This window comes from Diadema setosum, chromosome 18 (genome assembly GCF_964275005.1).
Source record: "Diadema setosum chromosome 18, eeDiaSeto1, whole genome shotgun sequence".
NCBI classification, from domain to species: domain Eukaryota; kingdom Metazoa; phylum Echinodermata; class Echinoidea; order Diadematoida; family Diadematidae; genus Diadema; species Diadema setosum.
This window is the reverse complement of record NC_092702.1, coordinates 435,593-454,193: the sequence shown is the minus strand read 5'-3', so window position 1 is coordinate 454,193 and position 18,601 is coordinate 435,593. Positions and strand designations below refer to the sequence as shown.

The 18,601-nt window shown below is 38.0% G+C and overlaps 1 protein-coding gene and 1 pseudogene across 2 annotated transcripts in view; one reads left to right on the top strand and one right to left on the bottom strand.

Annotated features, from left to right (window-relative positions):
- The window catches only part of LOC140242103 (serine/threonine-protein kinase 10-like), a 72,348-nt gene extending 57,519 nt beyond the window's left edge, over positions 1–14,829 (top strand). For both annotated transcript variants that reach the window (XM_072321863.1, XM_072321862.1), the window contains exons 10-18: positions 3,384–3,514; positions 4,215–4,338; positions 4,967–5,095; positions 5,728–5,983; positions 8,369–8,493; positions 9,085–9,276; positions 9,772–9,897; positions 12,354–12,467; positions 13,176–14,829. In XM_072321863.1, the coding sequence (XP_072177964.1) occupies positions 3,384–3,514; positions 4,215–4,338; positions 4,967–5,095; positions 5,728–5,983; positions 8,369–8,493; positions 9,085–9,276; positions 9,772–9,897; positions 12,354–12,467; positions 13,176–13,301 (1,323 nt within the window). In that variant the 3' untranslated portion in view covers positions 13,302–14,829. The remainder of the gene's footprint in view (positions 1–3,383; positions 3,515–4,214; positions 4,339–4,966; positions 5,096–5,727; positions 5,984–8,368; positions 8,494–9,084; positions 9,277–9,771; positions 9,898–12,353; positions 12,468–13,175) is intronic.
- On the bottom strand, positions 10,878–12,273 carry LOC140241637 (uncharacterized; annotated as a pseudogene).
- Positions 14,830–18,601: the final 3,772 nt, after the last annotated feature.

Sequence of the window (18,601 nt, the reverse complement as noted above, 5' to 3'; positions counted from 1 at the left end):
AGTTTTCTTTGAAAGCAAGCAGTTTAAATGTTATGATTTGCTGCATTTCTGTTTTTGTAGTGATAAATTAGCTTGTGCTTGACTTTTGAATTTCTTTTGTTATAAATTTTAATGTCTATGTTAAAATTTGAAGTGGTATTCTTATGGTAAGTATCATAGGTGTGCTTGTAAACATCCTAACATGTTTTATGTTTTTGTTTTCTAGTTTTTTGTTTTGTTTTGTAATCTTTTTCTCAACTTGTTGAAAGTTCAGTATTTTAACTCAACAAAACAAATAGAATAATTTTGTTCTCATAAAGTGCTAACTTGTAGTGATAAGTAAATTCCAGGTTAAGTGCTTATTTGTCTCAAAACAGAAGAACACAAACCTGTGTTGTTTATTGTTTATGGTGCCTTTGTGTGACGAAGGAAGGTAGTGATCTTTGATTGATAGAAGTATTCTCTTGAAGACATTTATCTTTTTTCCATACTCACAGGGTTATGAAATGGAAAAAAAAAATACCAAAAAGAATCATGATTTTTAAGAATTTCAGTTTTTAAACTATCTTCCTTCTTCCAGTTGCAATAAACTGGTTTCTTTCTTTTTCATGTTTTTTAGTTTAAATTTTAATGTCAGTTTTCATTCTTTTTTTTTCTTTTTTTTTTGTCTTCTTGTTGATATAGTGATTCATATGCTTTGTGCAGTATGCCAAATACGCATGTCCGATGTATATGTTCACAAGGCACTGTGTAAACTAATTTCCATTTATTATGTATCCGGCATGATTTCACAGTAGTAGGTGATTTTTATCAACACAAGTTGATTCTGACCTGGAGTGAGTTAAAATTGTGGCAGGAAGTCTGAATGCAGGCAAAACTGAAAATTGATTGCCAGAATTGCTGTGGGCAGTTTGTTTCACAGGAAGTTAATATCAGATTGCTATGACGATAGTCCATTTGCGAAATAGTTTTGAAGAGTTCATACAGCAGTTGAGGCTAACAGGACGTCAGAACCATAGTGAGTTCAGCCTTATGCATCTTTGTAGCTTCACAGACCACATACTGTAAGCATGTACCATTTATCTTCCTTTGCTATCTTTGGTATCTTTCATTGATTAGCATGTAAGACCGTTTGTGTCTTCTGTTTTGCTCGTTTTACAAGCAGAATCAGACAAATCTGAATGACAAAGGAGTTGAATTGCAATGACCTTATGAGTTGTAGATTAATTAATGGTTGCTTTGAAACATGACACGCCTACCAGGTACGCTAGACATTATCTTTCATATTGAGGTTAATACTGGAGTTGCTCCTTTTAATGCTATTCTGATATCATTGAATTAGATTATTCTTCTCACAGGCAGTACTCAGTTGAAAGTAATGGATGTCTGTAGGCTCAGTTGTAGAAAGAAGTAAAGATCAACTTTATTGTTTTAAGGCCTTCTGAGAATGACTTCTAAGTGTAAAGTGTAGTCACCTACAGCACCATATCCAGAGAAATGAATGGTTGTGTGTCTCTATCCAATGGACTGACATACCCTGGTGCTAAGGGTAGAGTATGATATTACACTGTAGCAAGAGAATGTGAGCATGTAGTGCCTGGTGGGGAATATATTCCTAATGCAGGTTCTGGCTTTAACATGTATTTAATAGAGTTTTGTAAAAGGAGGATTATTTTCACAGTTCTTGAATCAGAATGACATGATAAATGGCCATGATTTGTTGTGTATTATGTTTCATTTTATTTGATTTTGATTTGATTCAGTGTTATTAGTTATGAATTTAGTTATGTAGTGTATTATTTGTTTTTGTGTCCGTATAGCGATGCATACTCGGCTATCATCATAGTTTGATTCACTGTCCCTCCTGGTTCATGCAGTTTTCAAGTCATGATTCATGCTTTATTTGATAGAAATAGAAACAAGCTGCAATCAAGACCAATGTAAGAAAAGATTCATGTTACATAAACATTGTAGTACAGGACTAGACTGAAGAACCATCTCTCATTATTCAATGCTAGTTCATTTCAATGTTTTGAGTTCATTTCAGTGTTTTGAGTTATCTTTCTTCATCTGCATCATTCAGTTGGTCCTAAAAAAATATGCCTTTGCCTTTGTCAATTGTGAATACATTATCATAGGTATACAGCTCCATTTCTCCTTTTGTTTTGAAGACTTTTATGTCAGAAATGAAGGCTTCTCATATATATGTGTGATAAAAGTTAAAAGTGAGCTTTGTCAATTTGAATTGCACTGAAATCTCTGAAATAAGACCATGAGGTTTATATTCTGACTGGTTGACATGTGTGAAGGAACTTGTGAGTGTCTGAATGTTAGTAAGCGAACTTTACAAAGAAAATAAAAAATCTCGCCAAACTTTAATTTACACTCCATATGAGATAAACCATGCAGTATTAGTGTGTTAAATGTTTCAGCCACATGGGTGTTACATCAGGTTTGTTTTAATTATTGTTCATGTCCTACATCTTACATCTCACTGAATGTTCTTTAGGCACCATTTGTTTCTTGTATGTGTATGCATTTTCTTTCTTCTTTTTTGTTCCAGCATGCCAAGGAAATGTTATGTTTTCATATTCAATCTAATTTTGTCACTGAATTATTTGTTCACAGTTCTCTTTTCATGAATGTGATTACTATCCACCTGCAAATGCATGTTTTCCTTTACTTTTTGGACAGAAATATTTGCCTTGGTTTCTTCTTGATCACTCCCCCAAATGGAATCACATGTGCCCAATAGCGTCTGTTCCTTGTCTGTCACACTTCTTTTTGTCAGTTCAACTAACAACTGGAATGAATAATGATTAGTGCATTTTTTTTAAGTGCTTGCTGAAACTAAAGTAGATCCTGCAGTTACCTGGAGGAATGATTTTAGAACTTTGCACAATGGAATTCACTGTCATGATACTGTTCCTGATAATGTTTATTTGTTGTGAATATGTTGTAATTTATGTGTTTTACCACGTAGATGCCTGTTTTCACATGAAATGTTATTATGCCACATCATTGATAATGTAAAGCATATTGAGATTTATTCCAACATAGAAAGGTCAAGGTCTTCAAAGTGGCAGTTTGTCAGTGTTGAGAATGTTCTCTTTACTCTAATATAGTCAATATACAATCTGTCATGGATTTTCTGTTTAATAGTGATGTGGCTGTGCACCCATCACAAATCAAAGAAGTTTAAAGTACAGGAAGTATTCCATCTCAAACAGTGCTATTTCTCTTTCTCTTTTCGGTAGTAAATCAGCCTGTAGGCAAACATGAATCAGGAGTTCTTTAGTTTTCCTCTATGTCAATAATCCTTTGTTTGCAACTTATTGACAAATTGCCCTACATCGACATAGATTCATTAATTTTAATCCTATGTTTACACACATAATTTACAGGAGAAGCCTTCTTACAAGACACTGAAGAAGACAAGAAAGTTCGTCCTGGATGGAAAGGTTGTTACCCTGACAACCCATAAGGTTGTCAAAGCTGGTGATGAAGACAAGGCAAAGGAGCTACATGCTCTCAGGTATGAACATCTCATCAACTGAGTGTGTGGACTCCTAGACAACAATTTGATATATATGAACACATTTCTTGATCTCAAGTGACTTGTACCGGTATTCAGTGGTAAATGGAGTTTGGTCGGCAGATTCTTCTTTCCTCCTTCCAGTAGGAATATTATGCTGCTACTCAACAGTATCCAGAAAGTAACACAATATTGAAAATGACAATATATTGACAATCCTATTTCAAATTAGAAAAAGAAAAGAGTCATGATAAGAATGATCAATAGGAAAAAAATATTTTGGCTCACTTGAGTTGTCAAATGAGAGGAGCTGTTCATGATCATTATCTCTTGTCTTTTGTCCCCTCCCTTTACTGTCCTTAAACTTCTCTATTTTGTAGCTTTTTTTAATGACACATAGTCTGTTACACGTCACTAGTATTTCTGTGATTAATTTATTGTAATTTATTGCATTGACATTGAAAAAAAAATGGTTACAGAGAAGGGCAGCATGCTTAGTGCACATGATGGGAAAATATTGTATAAAATATCTTTGGCAACACAAGAATTGATAGATAACTCTCCAATGAAATTCCAGTTAAGTGGGTAATAAGGTGAGGGTGCAGTTCTGTGAGGAGATGAAAGAACTTACACGATGATGTCACAATGGTATTAGTTAGATGAGGATAAAGATGGTGTCTGGTATGATTTGTGACTACAGGAAGAATGAGCTTCGGGAGATTCGTAGGATGAGGAAAGGAGAGACGAAGGAGTCTAACAACCTAGCTACCAAGATCCTACAACAGATGGAGCAGCTGGACAAGAAGCAGGAGAATGAAAAAGGGGTAACCTAGCAACATCCTCCTCCTCTCTGGGCAGACATCATACCAGATTCTGCATCATAAGAAAAAAAAAAATTATATATCATGGAGTATTCATTTCTAGATTAGATCTTATGCAATCAGGTTGTTTAGGAGAAATTTCTCATATTCTATCATTATGGGGTTAAGTTGATTTTCAAAGATTCTGGGCAAAAAGACCCAGTACTACTGAGTAGTGTTAGTATTTTCTTGTTTTGATTGCCAAATATGATTTTAGTTTAAAATGAGAATTTGTTGATACGTAGGTGACACCAGAAGCAATGTCAAAATGGGGAAGTTGAAGTATTCTGTATTAATGTCTAGAAAGATCTTAGCATCTTGTTATGTATTCATAACTGTTAGTGCTCAGTGCAGTAGTTCTGCAATGTGATTTTATATACCCTGTGTAATGAATCTATGGTGAACAGTGTAGAACAGGTGATTTAAAGTGAAGTATCTCTCAATTCTTGAAATCATTCCATTGAAAGGGTCAAAATAATCTCTGCTTTCTGAAGGCACTTGTGATGATCTTCAATGACCCGAAGACCTCCTTCATGTTTGACAGCAGATCTGATAAATTTGAAGAGCAATGTGAAATTCTTTTTGACCCCAGGTGATGATGAAGAAGTTTGACATGGAGATCGAGATTCTCAACCGCCAACAGAAGCAGAATGTGGAAAAACTGGAGTTATCACAAGAGGCAGAACTGAAATCTACCAAGAAGAAAATCAAGTCAGATCAGGTATGACTTTTCTGAACAATGTCAAAATGATTTGACGTGAGATAAAATAGAAGTGGCCAAAAAGACGTAAAGATGTAGCATGTACTGTAGCCAGGGAAGCATCAGCATGCTTCACAAACTTCCGCTATAGCGTGGTAGGTTAGTCTTCCTGGTATACGTGTACATGTGTTTGTGCTATCACCCAAAAATGACATGTTGTTCGGATGTTGTGACTTTGTTGACATTGTATCTCAGAAATGATGTTTTCTTCTTTACTTTTGTTGTTGTTGAAATATTTGGTTTGATGGCTACAAGTTTTGTTATCATTTATTGAATGGGAAATTAATTGTTAATTGTGTGATATAATTTGCTGCAATGTGAGTCGGGCTGAGTGTGGATGTTGTACCCTGATCCGTTTCGCGTAACATACAAGAATATATAATTTGATTAGGGATCACCGTATTTGCTGCTGAAAAAGAAAAAAATGACTGAGCATGTTGTATTGTTGAGAATGCTGTGGACTTCCTCAGCAGTGTGGGAAAATGTGTGCCACATAACATTGGAGTATGTGTGCTGATGGAAGAGCCCAGTAGAAGATTGTGATTAGTAGAGGAAAACAGTGTCAGTTATTTATTGTTATGTCTCTTCCACAGGACAAGGAAATGAGGCAGTTTAGGGAGGGTAAGAAGAGAGCCTCGAGGGAACTGAAGGGTACCAAGGGTGACCGAGAGACAGTGAGGAAACGTCGAGAGGAGTTTGAGGTTCGCCAGCAGAATGAGGAGAGGGAGTTCCTCGCTAGGCAACGGGATGACATGGAGGCACAGATCTTGAAGCTTACTCAGGCTCACCGATCTCAGGTGGCACAGCTGGAACATAAATTCCTGGTGGAGAAACACAACAAGCTCAGAGGTGGGTTCTAGGGATGATAGGATTGATAGGAACTCTTCTACCAGTGATGCAATCAAGACCACTTAGAATAACCAGAATTTATGTAGCCTGATTTTACCAAACCTATTACATCATCTATCTCTACCTCACATCATAGATGTAGCACTGATTCTTACATGAGCAAACCATTTGTGACCCGCTACAACAAAAGGATTTGAAAGTCGGGGGAGGACAATTTTCTGAAAATGACATGACATTATTCCCTTACTCTTCTACTCTAATTTCATATATAACACAACTCATAAAAGTACTCGGTTGCGGAGATATCTATGATTTTATTAGCGCATGTCAAGTGGTTGAGGAAATCAGAGTTTCAAGAAAAACGCCTTGAAAGTTTTCCTTCCGACACTAACATGATCAAGGGAAGGCGAGACAGTTTTCACCGCTTGACAATAGAAGGTATGCTCCTAGCGACCTCTGTAATGTTCATTCAAGCTTAGCGCCAGCGGTCTACGCACAACCAATCAGTAGTCAGGATGTCATGCACTGACTAATAAGATCACTCCCTCGTTGCTAGGGGCGGAGTCTAGTTGTGGCGCTAAATCCAAATCTTTGGACACGTTTTGTTACATTGAATGTCAGAAAATCATGGCCCAGAAAAATGCTGATTTCTTGCCTTTCCTTTGATCATTTAGCTTCGAAATTTCGGCAGATGATGGGCAAAACATTAGACTACAAAATTATGCCAAAAACACAAATCCTATTGTTTTGACCAATTTTAATGATGTGACTTCAAACTCGATTTTCTCGGCTCTGCCGTCAGCGACTTTAGGATCCTTTTGTTGTAGCGGGTCACATTTTTTCTATTGGAAACCTTTTAATTGAAAAAGAATGGATAATCACTTGAATTGTATAAATGGAATGTTAAAAACCATTAATGTAATCATTTATGTAAAGTGTAAATACAGTGTACATGTAGATGGCTCTTTCCAGAGGAGTGCAAAGTTGGTAAGTTAATATTTGAATTTTATCCAATTCATTAAGAGGTTGTGTTTTTCTCTGCCTGACCTCATGGACAGTTGACAACTCAGGGATAAAGCACAGATTCAGTCTTCACCTCGTGTTCCTTCTTTCTCTTCACGTAGTTACTTTTTAGCTCACCTGAGCCAAAGGCTCAAGTGAGCTATTGCGATCGCCCTTTGTCCGGCGTAAACTTTTTACATTTTCATCTTCTTCTTGAAAACCCCAAGACCGATTTTCATCAAACTTGGCAGGTAGCATCCCTAGGGGGTTAGGAACTCAATTTGTTAAAATGGGCACCATGCCCCACCCAGGGGGCCCCCAGGGGGGCCCAAACCCCCCAAAATTAAGGAATCTGTAAAAATCTTCTTCTCTAGAACCAGAAGTGATAGAGCTAAGTTAATACTATGAGTTAGTACATTGATGACTGTAGTTTCAAGTTTGTTCATGGCAGAATCAGGGGTGCCCCCCTTGGGACCCAGGGGAGGGGGGTGGGGAGGGGTCCTAATGGGGTCGAAATTGTACATTTTCATCTTCTTCTTGAGAACCCCATGACCCATTTTCACCAAACTTGGCAGGTAGCATCCCTAGGGGGTTAGGATCTCAATTTGTTAAAATGGGCACCATGCCCCACCCAGGGGGCCCCCAGGGGGGGCCCAGACCCCCCAAAATTAAGGAATCTGTAAAAATCTTCTTCTCTAGAACCAGAAGTTATAGAGCTACGATAATACTATGAGTGAGTACATTAATGAACGTAGCTTCAAGTTTGTTCATAGCAGATCCAGGGGTGCCCCTCTTGGGGGCAGGGGGGGGGGGGGGTTGGGAAGGTCCAAATGGAGGCCTGAATTGTACATTTTCATCTTCTTCCTGAAAACCTCATGATGGATTTTCGTCAAACTTGGCAAGTAGCATCCCTAGGAAGTCAGGATCTCAATTTATCAAAATGGGCACCATGCCCCACCCAGAGGGCCCCAGGGGGCCCCAATCCCCCCTAATTAATTAAGGAATCTTAGAAAATTTGGGCCCTTATTGTACATTTTCATCTTCTACTTGAGAATGCCTGGTCAAATTTTAGTAGAGCTGTGAATGATTTAGATTAGTGACTGCGTGAAAGGTGAACTCGTGATACTCAGGTGAGCGCTAGACCCGCGGGTCTCTTGTTTAATCATTCAGTTGGATAGGGTTCAGAGCTGAAACAAAATAAATTCTCTCCTTACAATTTCATGAAATATTGAGATACAAAATTAAACCTGAAAGGTAAAAAGTACTATGTCATTGAATTATGCTGAAGCATGTGACATGTGCCAAACAGGTATTACCCCAATGTGAAGTTCTAATAAATTTAGATATTATTCTGGTCGATATGATTTTCCCTCCACCCTGCAGCGAGAGAATCAGCCATCTGGGAGATGGAAGAAAGACATCTAAAGGAGAGACATCAAATTTCTAAAAACCAACTCAAAGACATGTTCTTCCTTCAACGCCATCACCTGGTCATGCGACAAGAGAAGGTAGGTGACAGGACTCCCTCTAGTGGTAGGAAAGAGATATCTCCTTCCTCCTCTTTTTAGTTCTTTGACCCATAGTTCCCAAACTTGATCAACTAATGCCATGTCTACCAGTTCACCTCACTTATCAACTTATGCAGTGCTTAGGATTTATGATGATCTCAGTCTTCATTCACAAGGTGCAATGGTACAAGTGTGATATAGACAATCATACCTGTTCATCCATTCTGCAGCATTTACACTGGTTTTTATGTTCATTACCATATCATGTTAATATCAGTGATGGCTTGTGATTTGTTTAGTCTACACTTAGATTCTTTCATGTGTGTGTTACATCAAAGTGAAACCTGCAGGTGCTTCTGCCCTATAGAGGGTGCTATTTATAAATCTTGATGTTAAAGGCTCATGTGGTAAAGTTCATGTAGAATTGTGTTACTGTAAGGAAATTAATCATCATTATTTTGTCCACATTGGAAACACACATTATATAAACAGTTAAGATTGAACATTAAGGTGAATATACATTAAGTATGCATGAATCTGGATCTCCTAATGACAGTGAGATGTTCTGTGTGCATTGGTTTGTCTGCTTAGGAGGTCCAGCAGCTCAAGAGCCACTTTGAGCGTGAGGAGGAGGAATTGAAAGAGAAGCATGTCCAGGACCAGAGGCAGTTACCACGGCGACTGAGAAATGAGGGACGGGCAAGGCTGGCGATGTTCAAGAAGAGCTTACAGATCAATAAGCAGAACCTGACAGCAGAACAGGAGAGAGAGAAGCTGAAAGAGGTAGGTCAAGGGTCACAAAAATTACCTCTGACTCTTGAATGAATCCTATACAGCTTGTGTGCTGTATAGGATTCTATACTGGTGCTCAGGCACAACTTCATGTACTGGTAATGTTTTATGTACCCACTACTAATGGGGAGGGCGCTTCAGGAATTATAGTTGTGTATTACGATCAAAATTATTTTACATTTTTTATCTCAAAGTAATCCAAAACAACTTGTTTTCTTGGCAAATCGCATTAGTCAGATAAGTTTCTTAGTAGAGTTTTCCAATATATTGCAAGCTAATTCCAAATGGTGGAAGTTTTGAGCCCTTCCAAGAAATTTGTTTTAGCTTTCAGTTCATCGATAATCAGCTCAAATTCATTCATTCGTGGATGAATGAATGAAGCTCAAATGTTACAGTCTGGAAGGAAGAGTGCAGAACTAGATATAAACTTTGCCTGACAGTCTTGCCACACAATCTTCTGATATGCTTATGTCTCTCATCCTGTAGTTCCAAGACAATGAAAGCAAGCGATACAAGGCAGAGATGAACAAGCAGAAAGAGAAACAAGAGAAGCAGCTGATTGACTTGAGACAGAGACACGCTGCTATCAACCAGGAACTCTTGACTGACCATGTAAGTCTTCTGGCCTGTCATCATCACCTCCATGACTCTGGCTTCACTTAGTGAAGAGTGGCTGGCATGTGTGCAGTAGTCTTTGTGAATCTGTATCTACTCATTCTTCTCAGTACACCTACCTGATTTATTGTAAAAGCAAGACATTTTTACGCAATGACATTTTTGCAAATAGAACCAGTGGCTTTTGTCACAGCATAAAATGTTCGCAAATTGCCACTGGCATTTAATGCATATAATGTAGACAAGAACTTTCACATGCATTTTAATTCGCGCGAATCTTGGATCTCGCGAATTTCACGAGAATTTAAATTTCTGGTTTTACAATATGTTGCACTGGCAAGCAAATTAACAAAGTTGGGCTTGAGAATAAATGTGATTGGAAATGAAAGATGTTTACCCCTGTAAACTGCAAGTTGTTATTAGAATATATGTACATGTATGTTTCATTTGGATCTTACGAGCATGTACTGGTATTCATTGATTTAGCAGCTGTCTAGCACGATGTAATAGCAAGAGCTTTGATTAAACTTGTATGATTGGAAGTTGTTCACTGGATGCTGTGATGTGGGAGGTACATGTAGATGGAAATACTGCATATTCTCTTGAAATACATGTATATCCTGCCGTGAAAATCCTTATTGTACAACTAGTAAGCATATTATATAGATGATGACTGGCTGGGGAGGGAACATACCGAATGTTCCACCCGAAGGGTTTGAAATGTTATTGAGGGAGGTTTTAAACTTATAGCCTCCCGAAATAGCATTTCAAACCGTGAGGGTCGAATGTTTGGTATGTTCCCGACAACAAAAGTCATCATCTGTTATATTATATGGGTTAGTCAAATACCATCATCTGTTATGGGTTGATATTATAGTCAAAGTAATCTGAGAAAACTTACCTTCAACTTGTCACAGAAACTTAGGTCTATGTTGAGCATGGAGAATTTTCAAAGTCTGAAGAACGTGAACTTATAGTTATGTAGAGGTACAGTACTTTGTGCGCAGACCGCTGGAACTACAGTGACCGGTTAGTGTAATCCACTTGTAGAAAATGTTCACCTTACATCCATGAAAGTGGAGGTGCTGGTGGGAATCGATCTTGTTGGAGTTTATTTGGGATATGTTCACTGGAGAAGTTGACACGGCAAACTCACGAATCTGCTGTGGCTGTGCTGGTGGTGAAGCTGGAACTATTTCCATAGTACCATTGCTTGTTGATGCTGATAGATTCCTGGCGCTACTCATGCTTGTAGATTTAGGCCTACTATGGGCTAGTAGGGGTAGGACTGTGCTTGTTGAAGGACCAGAACCAGGTTCTGATGATGATGTACTGGTACAGGCAGTATTGTACTGACATTGTTCTGAAATTGTGAAACTCATCCGTCGTTTTTGTGCTTCTTGAATTCTGGAGTAATGTTTCAGACTAGATTCTGCCATGCGACCCGAAACTGCCATAATATGACGTGCTTCAAAGCCTGCTACGTCGAGAGTTGTGATAGTCGTTGCACGCAAACAGTGATTCATGTATTTTGTAGAACAGTTTGCTTCAGCTGAAATTTTCACCATCATTTGTCCCAGGTTCTTGCCAACAGGCATATTGTGATACCACAGAGTTTGGCTATCAGGACTGAATTTAGCCTTTGGTCGTTGCCACAAGAATGCACAGGAAGGATTAAGTCGTGACATGTAAGAATAGAATGACTTCACTGGGCAATCATCTGAAGCAGTCTCATACATCCTACCTGTTTAGCTTTCCTCACCATCAACGCCAAGCTCACCACGATGATTTTTTGTTAATTTGTCTTTCTTCACGTAGACGTAGGATCGGTTGGTTGAGTCTGTTGAGCAAAGTCGTCTTTCTTCATGTCTCGCAGGTTTCCGCGGCCGCGATTACAGAAATGAAGCATGCCATCCATGAAACTTTATTTTGAAGTCCTCTTGGTGTAGAAACATCCAAAGCTGAAGAGTTCTTAATTTTGATCATGTCACCCTTTGTGATTGGCTCCTTGTGTTTGATAACTCCCTTTCCCTCACTTTTGAGCTTCTGCATCATCGCGTGGAACATGTCTTTAGCAGGTTTGAAGATAGTATTGTTCGGGTCGTTCAAATAACACTTTCGTACGCATTACAATAATCGGTCATCTTTTTTACATTGTATGGAATAGGCAAATTTATCCTATCGATTGCGTGAAAAATATGATCGTTCAATCGTTTGGTATCCTTTGTCATTTGTTATGTGAAAATGTTGGCCCATGGGAGAACATTACAAAAATGTTCTCCCATGGGCGAAAGTTGTCTCTGATCAATGGGATGTGGTCGGCTAGCTTCAATGATTGAGACTTTAAATATTAGCGCTCACCAGATCGTGCATAAAGTAGATCTTGGCAGCTACTTTAATCCCTGTGTGCTTTTATCTTTTCATTCCATCTTTGATTCTCACTCTACCCTCAGAATGAGAAGAGGAAGGTGCTGATGGAGCAAGAGACGGTGAAGGTCAAAGAACGGGATGATAGTCATGCAGAGGAGGTCAAAAAGTGGAAGGAGCAGCTGAGGCCTCGTAAGAAGGTAAGGAGGAGTGGAGATTGGTTGGGTTTCAGAGTGGATTGGTGTAGCAATGTGATGAGAGGAGGGGAGATGGGGTTGGGTTTAGGGTGGGTGGTGTAGGGTGATGAGAGGAGGGGAGTAGGGGTTGGGTTTTAGGGTGGGTGGGGCAGGGTGATGAGAGGAGGGGAGATGGGATTGGGTTTTAGGGTGGGTGGGGCAGGGTGATAGAAGGAGGTACATGGGGTTGGGTTTTAGGGTGGGTGGGGCAGGGTGATAAGAGCAGGGGAGATGGGATTGGGTTTCAGGGGGGTGGGGCAGGATGATGAAAGGAGGAGGATGCGGGATGAGTTTCAGGATGGGTGGTTAGGGTGGTTGGGCAGGTGTCTTGTTGGGTGTAGAAAGTGGATGTCTATTGAAATCAGTTCTTTTCCTTGCCCTGTCATGTCATGCACTTTGTGCCTCATGAAGGCTAAGGTTTACATGGGAAGAAAAAACTTCTATGAAGTTTGTGATGAATGTTAAAACCTGCCCATACACGTGCAAGTTCACATTCATATATCTTTTTAGTTTGCTGTTGATAGCAAATGACCACTTGTTATATAGTTTAACAAAATCAGCCAAAAACAAAAAAGAAAATATCTCTCCTTTACAGGACCAATTTTGTAAGAACAGTTGTATTCTAGTTTGTATACCATTTACAGAAGACATCATTTTTTTTCTCTGATGCAGGAATTGGAGGAGAACTTTAACAGGGAGCTTGAGAAGCAAGAAGAGTTTTACTCTGGCAACGCTGAACCAGCAGCAAGCAACTCTGATGCAATGAAGTATAAGAGACACAGCCTGAGTGCTCTCTAGTAGGACCTTAGATGCCATCCTGGTCCCAATCTTAAGAGACACAGCCTGAGTGCTCTCTAGTAGGACCTTAGATGCCATCCTGGTCCCAATCCCAACATTATCCCTCCCTCTTTCCTCTCCTATCTCTCTCTACATCTCTCTATTTCTCCCATCAAAGCTACACAGTAAGCCAGTGGAGTCTCCATAATACCTGTGTGGAGAACATTACAAAGGAACGCTATGGATAATGGATAGGATTGTGTGACAGACACGCAGACAAACTGGACTAGAACAAGAGACAGAGACCTCTTTTTCTCTGGCTTGATGTAGGTATCGTTTTCTCTCATAATTATGGCCTCTTTGGATGACAGTAACACAAAGGAGGAAGTCCAAATGTAAGGAAGAGTATGAGAAATACACTCCTAGCTCCATCATGCATCCTGCACTCTGCAAAACAAACCAGCTTTTGAGTATCGAACGGTTATAACTGGAGACTAGACGTGTGACCCCATCTCTCCTCATGATAATGCCAAAGGATGATTTCTACCATGAATGATGGGAAGCTTGCCTAGCTGAGTGAGAGTTGTCACCCACTCTTCTGCTTGTTTGTTGTTGTTTTTTTCTGGCATGACATCTGTAGCTTTAGCTAGAGAGATGATTGTTGTTTCAGCTGACGTTAAAATGTTGTTGACTTAGGTTTTCTTTCCTGCTTTGATTGCATGTGTAAGCTATTGATTGTGGATTACTAGGGCTCAAATGTCACTGACCGATGACCGATGACCAGTCGGCTATTTGGATTCAGTGATCTGTTTTCCTCTTGTCTGCTCAGAAAGCATCAAAGGAGGACTGTGATTAGAACATTTCAAGGAATGCCTCAGGGTTATCTTATCTAGTTTTGACTTTCACCACTCATAGAGCTTTGAGGTGATTGGAATCTATTCAGACAGTAGAGAGAATTGATAGGTATTGAAGGTAATATCGATGTATGTTAGTCCTGACTTAAAACACTTTATGTTGTAAAAGCACGCAAAATATCTTGGGACATTTTTCAAATACGGAAGAATGTAGGCTACTTTGGCAATTTTGTTCTGAGCTGTTCATGTGACCAGCGAACAGCCAGTCAAACACTGTCAGATGAACATGGTGTTACACTTTGACCAGTTATTTTAATGTGACTTCATTCTCTAATGGACTCGCATGGAGAATGTTTGCACCTGATTGTCTGTGTTGACTGCTGGAATAGGAAGATAGAGGTAATTCTCAGTTGGCATGAACTAAGATTAAGTGATGCAAAGATTCCTAAGAGATTGATCATAGAGTCTCAGAAGACACTTCATTTGAACTTTGTGGCCTTTTGTCGCTAATATATGTGGCAATCCCAGAGATGGAAATTCAAAATGTTTGCCAGTAGCAATATCTTTAACAGATATTGACATGCTTCTAAACTTTCTCCCTAGATTTATATGTCATACTGAGAACTGCAGTCAAGGAGTAGAAGCATGAGTTTATTTTGTTTCTGCTTCATGATGTCATGTTTGTTTGTTTGTTTGTTTTTGTTTTTTTTCCTTGCATTCAATATCTATGAGTACATCAATGTCTCAGGCCAAATTGACATTGTTTGATAAATAGGAGAAATCAAGTGTATTTATCTCGTCGAAGAAAGTGTGTGTTGGGAGACATTCCAGTGATGTATGGTGTAGTCTCAGTTCAAGTAATGATGAAAGTTTTATTTTCATTTTGATTGAGTAACATAATGTGAGATTGTTTATGTTGACACTCAGTGCTTGTTTGACTTCCAATGTGACCTCATGACCTGTTATTACATGTATTCAAACAAGTGAGAACTTAATCTAAATTAATGTGAATGGTAAGTCTTGCAACAAGGCCATGTGTGTTCATGTTTGTTTTCATAAGATTTAGCAGCAAAGCCTTGTTCCATTAGGGTTTGTAAGCCTGTGTTGAATAATAGATTCTGAAAGTATAATCCCTTGTTACAAGGTCCAGTCGTACTTTGTCGGTCTGTTCTCAATGGCTGTTGCCTTTACACCTTTCTTACAAGAATTAGTCTGCTTATTAAAAGCCTGCTGCTACATAACTCTGTGACTGTTTTTCTCAAAGTTAGGCAGTAATATTATCTGAATTGGTGTTTGATGTACCAGTCATCAACCTTAGGGTCCAATATCAAATCATTACCTCTGCTTTATCTTCCTAGTCAGCGCTGTGGCAGGAATCAGCTGTTGAAACGAAATTATCAATCTAGTGATAAACCCTGAAGTTTTTCAAGCTCTAATATTATCCATCACACTGCAATTGTGTCTTTGAAGCCTTAAATGTGTTTTGTACACATGCATTTTCTCTCTCCCGTGCCTTTACAACAGCCTGAAAGAAGTGGCACACTTAAATTATGTTCATATGCAATCCTTTGGTTTGCTCAAGTAATGAAAGTGAAAATGTTAATGTAGTGGAGACCTTTGGGTATTCATCAGTATGTTAACATAATCAGACCTAAATATCATTTTTCGTGATTGTTTAAAAAGCCCTTGTCTTTCCACCGTACATTTGCTTATTAGAGAGTTTTTACAACATTACTGTAATTGCATGATGTTCATGGGTTTTGTTTGTATTATTGCTCATATTCTTTTAACTGGTAAGTACTTAGATTTAAAGACATTTATGTAGTCACTAAACAACCAGATTTCATGACCTTGTTGTACTTAAGGTCGTTTGATTTGATAGCTCTCATTGTTTACCTGTTTAGTCACAACATCATATAACCTAGAAAACCAAGATCAGCAGAATTTCACCAATTTTGTGTGAACAGACATATACTGGTGATACACAGAGCAAAATTTCTCTAGTTAATTGGATATCACATAGCGATAGTACATGAAACTTTGTATAATGTCTATATACGGTGGTAGTGCAGGTGAAACTTTTGTGCCACAAACACCAAGAAAGACCACTGTAAAAGTGGATATTTTTGCGTGAGTAATTTTTCACGCTCTGCCAAGTGAGATTAATTTTGCAATTTTTAATTCTGCAGAATCAAGATAATACATAGTGGTACATGTAACAAGCAAAAGTATTTGCCTGCTTTTATTTTCGCGCTACTATCTGGTCACACTGAATGCAAGAAAATTTTCACACCACAAAAATTTCCACTTTTACAGTAGATGTTTTCCAGTTTGAGGAAATATGAATGTTTATCCATCATAAGAATATGTTTAAAAGCCCTATGTAGGGATGACAAAATTTATGTCATATGAGAATATTGTAGAAAGTAAATTCTATATGTTTTATTTTGGTGTTCATGTACAGTGCTAAAGTATGTATTGTTAGAGAAAATACTGATTGATTTTGCAGAGTAATATTTCATATATATCTGCAGGAGTTTTCATGATATTATTGTACTTATCAATTTTGCCTGAATATTATGCAAAATTATGTGGAATTTAACAAGAGTCATTTTTGGTAAATTCAGTAATGTTGTTTAACAATTTCTGTTGATGTTCATGAAGTAAATTCTGCTGATTATGCATACATTTTAGATAAGTCCTCATGTAAATGTTCTTTTGGATAGTAGATACCCTGACTTCCCTATTGAAATCACAGTTTTGTATTCTGTAAGAGATATTGACAAGCTTACTTAAATTTGAATTTTTGTGCTTAATTATTCTTAAGATTGCACAGTACTCACTTATTCAGCCAGCAGAAGGTTTTGTCTTTCTCCCCAATAAAACCAGAAGATTGGAAGCAGTGAAAGCAGAAGATTGTAGCAATGAAATCCTGGCTATAATGTGACTGCTGATCAGGCTACAGTAATATCACTGTTTGTGAAAGCAAGTGTGGAATTGTGACCAAACATTGTGCCTGATACAGCTTCTTTGCTGATTTTATGTCATAGTCTGCATAGATTGCCAATTATCATTTTATTTATTATGGAAGAAACTGTCTTGATCGTGTTACTATAGGTAAACTTTCATGACTAAACCAAGGATATCTGATTCAGAAGACAACTTTCAATTTTCAATTTGCATACATGGTAAATATACTTCAAAGATATACAACTCTCTTCCATACATTGCTAGGAGTTCAGCCTGTTGTGTATTTAGCAAATGTGTGTAAGTTGTATGATAGTACAACATCAATTGGTGTACTACTGAGCAGTGTAGGATCTAAAACTGCTGTAAGCACACTGTCTGTGTGTAAGTTGATATTTTTAACAGTCTTGCTTTCTTGGGGAGAATAGCTGGTATTTATGGAAATGATTGTGCTATTATTAAGATGCTGAAAGAAATCTAATGCTCACTTCAAATGTGGCATTAAGTTTTCTGACATATTTGTGAAAATATATGGATAAGATTGTTAAAAGTAATATTTAGAAATATATGATTTGGTGAATGTTAATGTTACTCAGTATTGAAAAAAAAAGGAAATTAAACAGGTTTCATATGATAGTCACTTTTTTTTAAAGCCAAGTATGATACGAATGTAAGGAGTAATCCATTTGTTGCTTGTGTAAATACACTTCATTTATATCATGAATAATTATGAAACTGTTTTGGACAGCCATGCTATGTGAGCATAATCATGTACAAAGTAAAATGTAAGGGTAATTAAAGAAGAAATGTACATGCAAGGAAAGTGTTGAAAATTTGATGGATGGGTATGAATTATTCTCCTTGATTTGGAAAAGGAGCTGATGTATTATTTGCTTACTCTGAACAGTACAAGGCAGAACCTCACAGTCTGCTCATATAATACGTTTCCTATCGGTTGCATAAGAAACTTCCGCCAGTGAAGCAAAAATGGTATCATTGAAACACCAGCAAGTTTGTACTCTGAAATTAATTTCTCTTTGATTTTGTATTTAGCATCATGTAGTAAATATATTCTTGTATATAAAGCATAATTGGGATTTTTATTTGAAAAGATATGAAGCGGAGGAGTCTATATGAGAGGACGTCAAAAAAACACAATCCTGACATCGCTAGCTGAGACTGTTCCCCTTTTCTGCCATGGTGTATACTATGCTTCTTGTTTTCTCTCAAATGGTAATAAAGCAGTCGTCCTCAGTATCACAACCCTTGTGTTTGGTTGTTTTTATGTCTTCTTGTGCATGGTGTAGTTGCATCGATCTAGCTGTTGGGCAAATTTTCTTGGCTTATAACCCTAGCCCCAAATTCAGCAGTGAGTTAACACAATACCTGTACAGGGAAACTCTCTTAAAAACAAGGTTGCTGGGACTACTGATTTTACCTAATGACCGCTAACTTGTAAACATACTACAATCAGATCAGCTACATAAAGTACAGACTGTA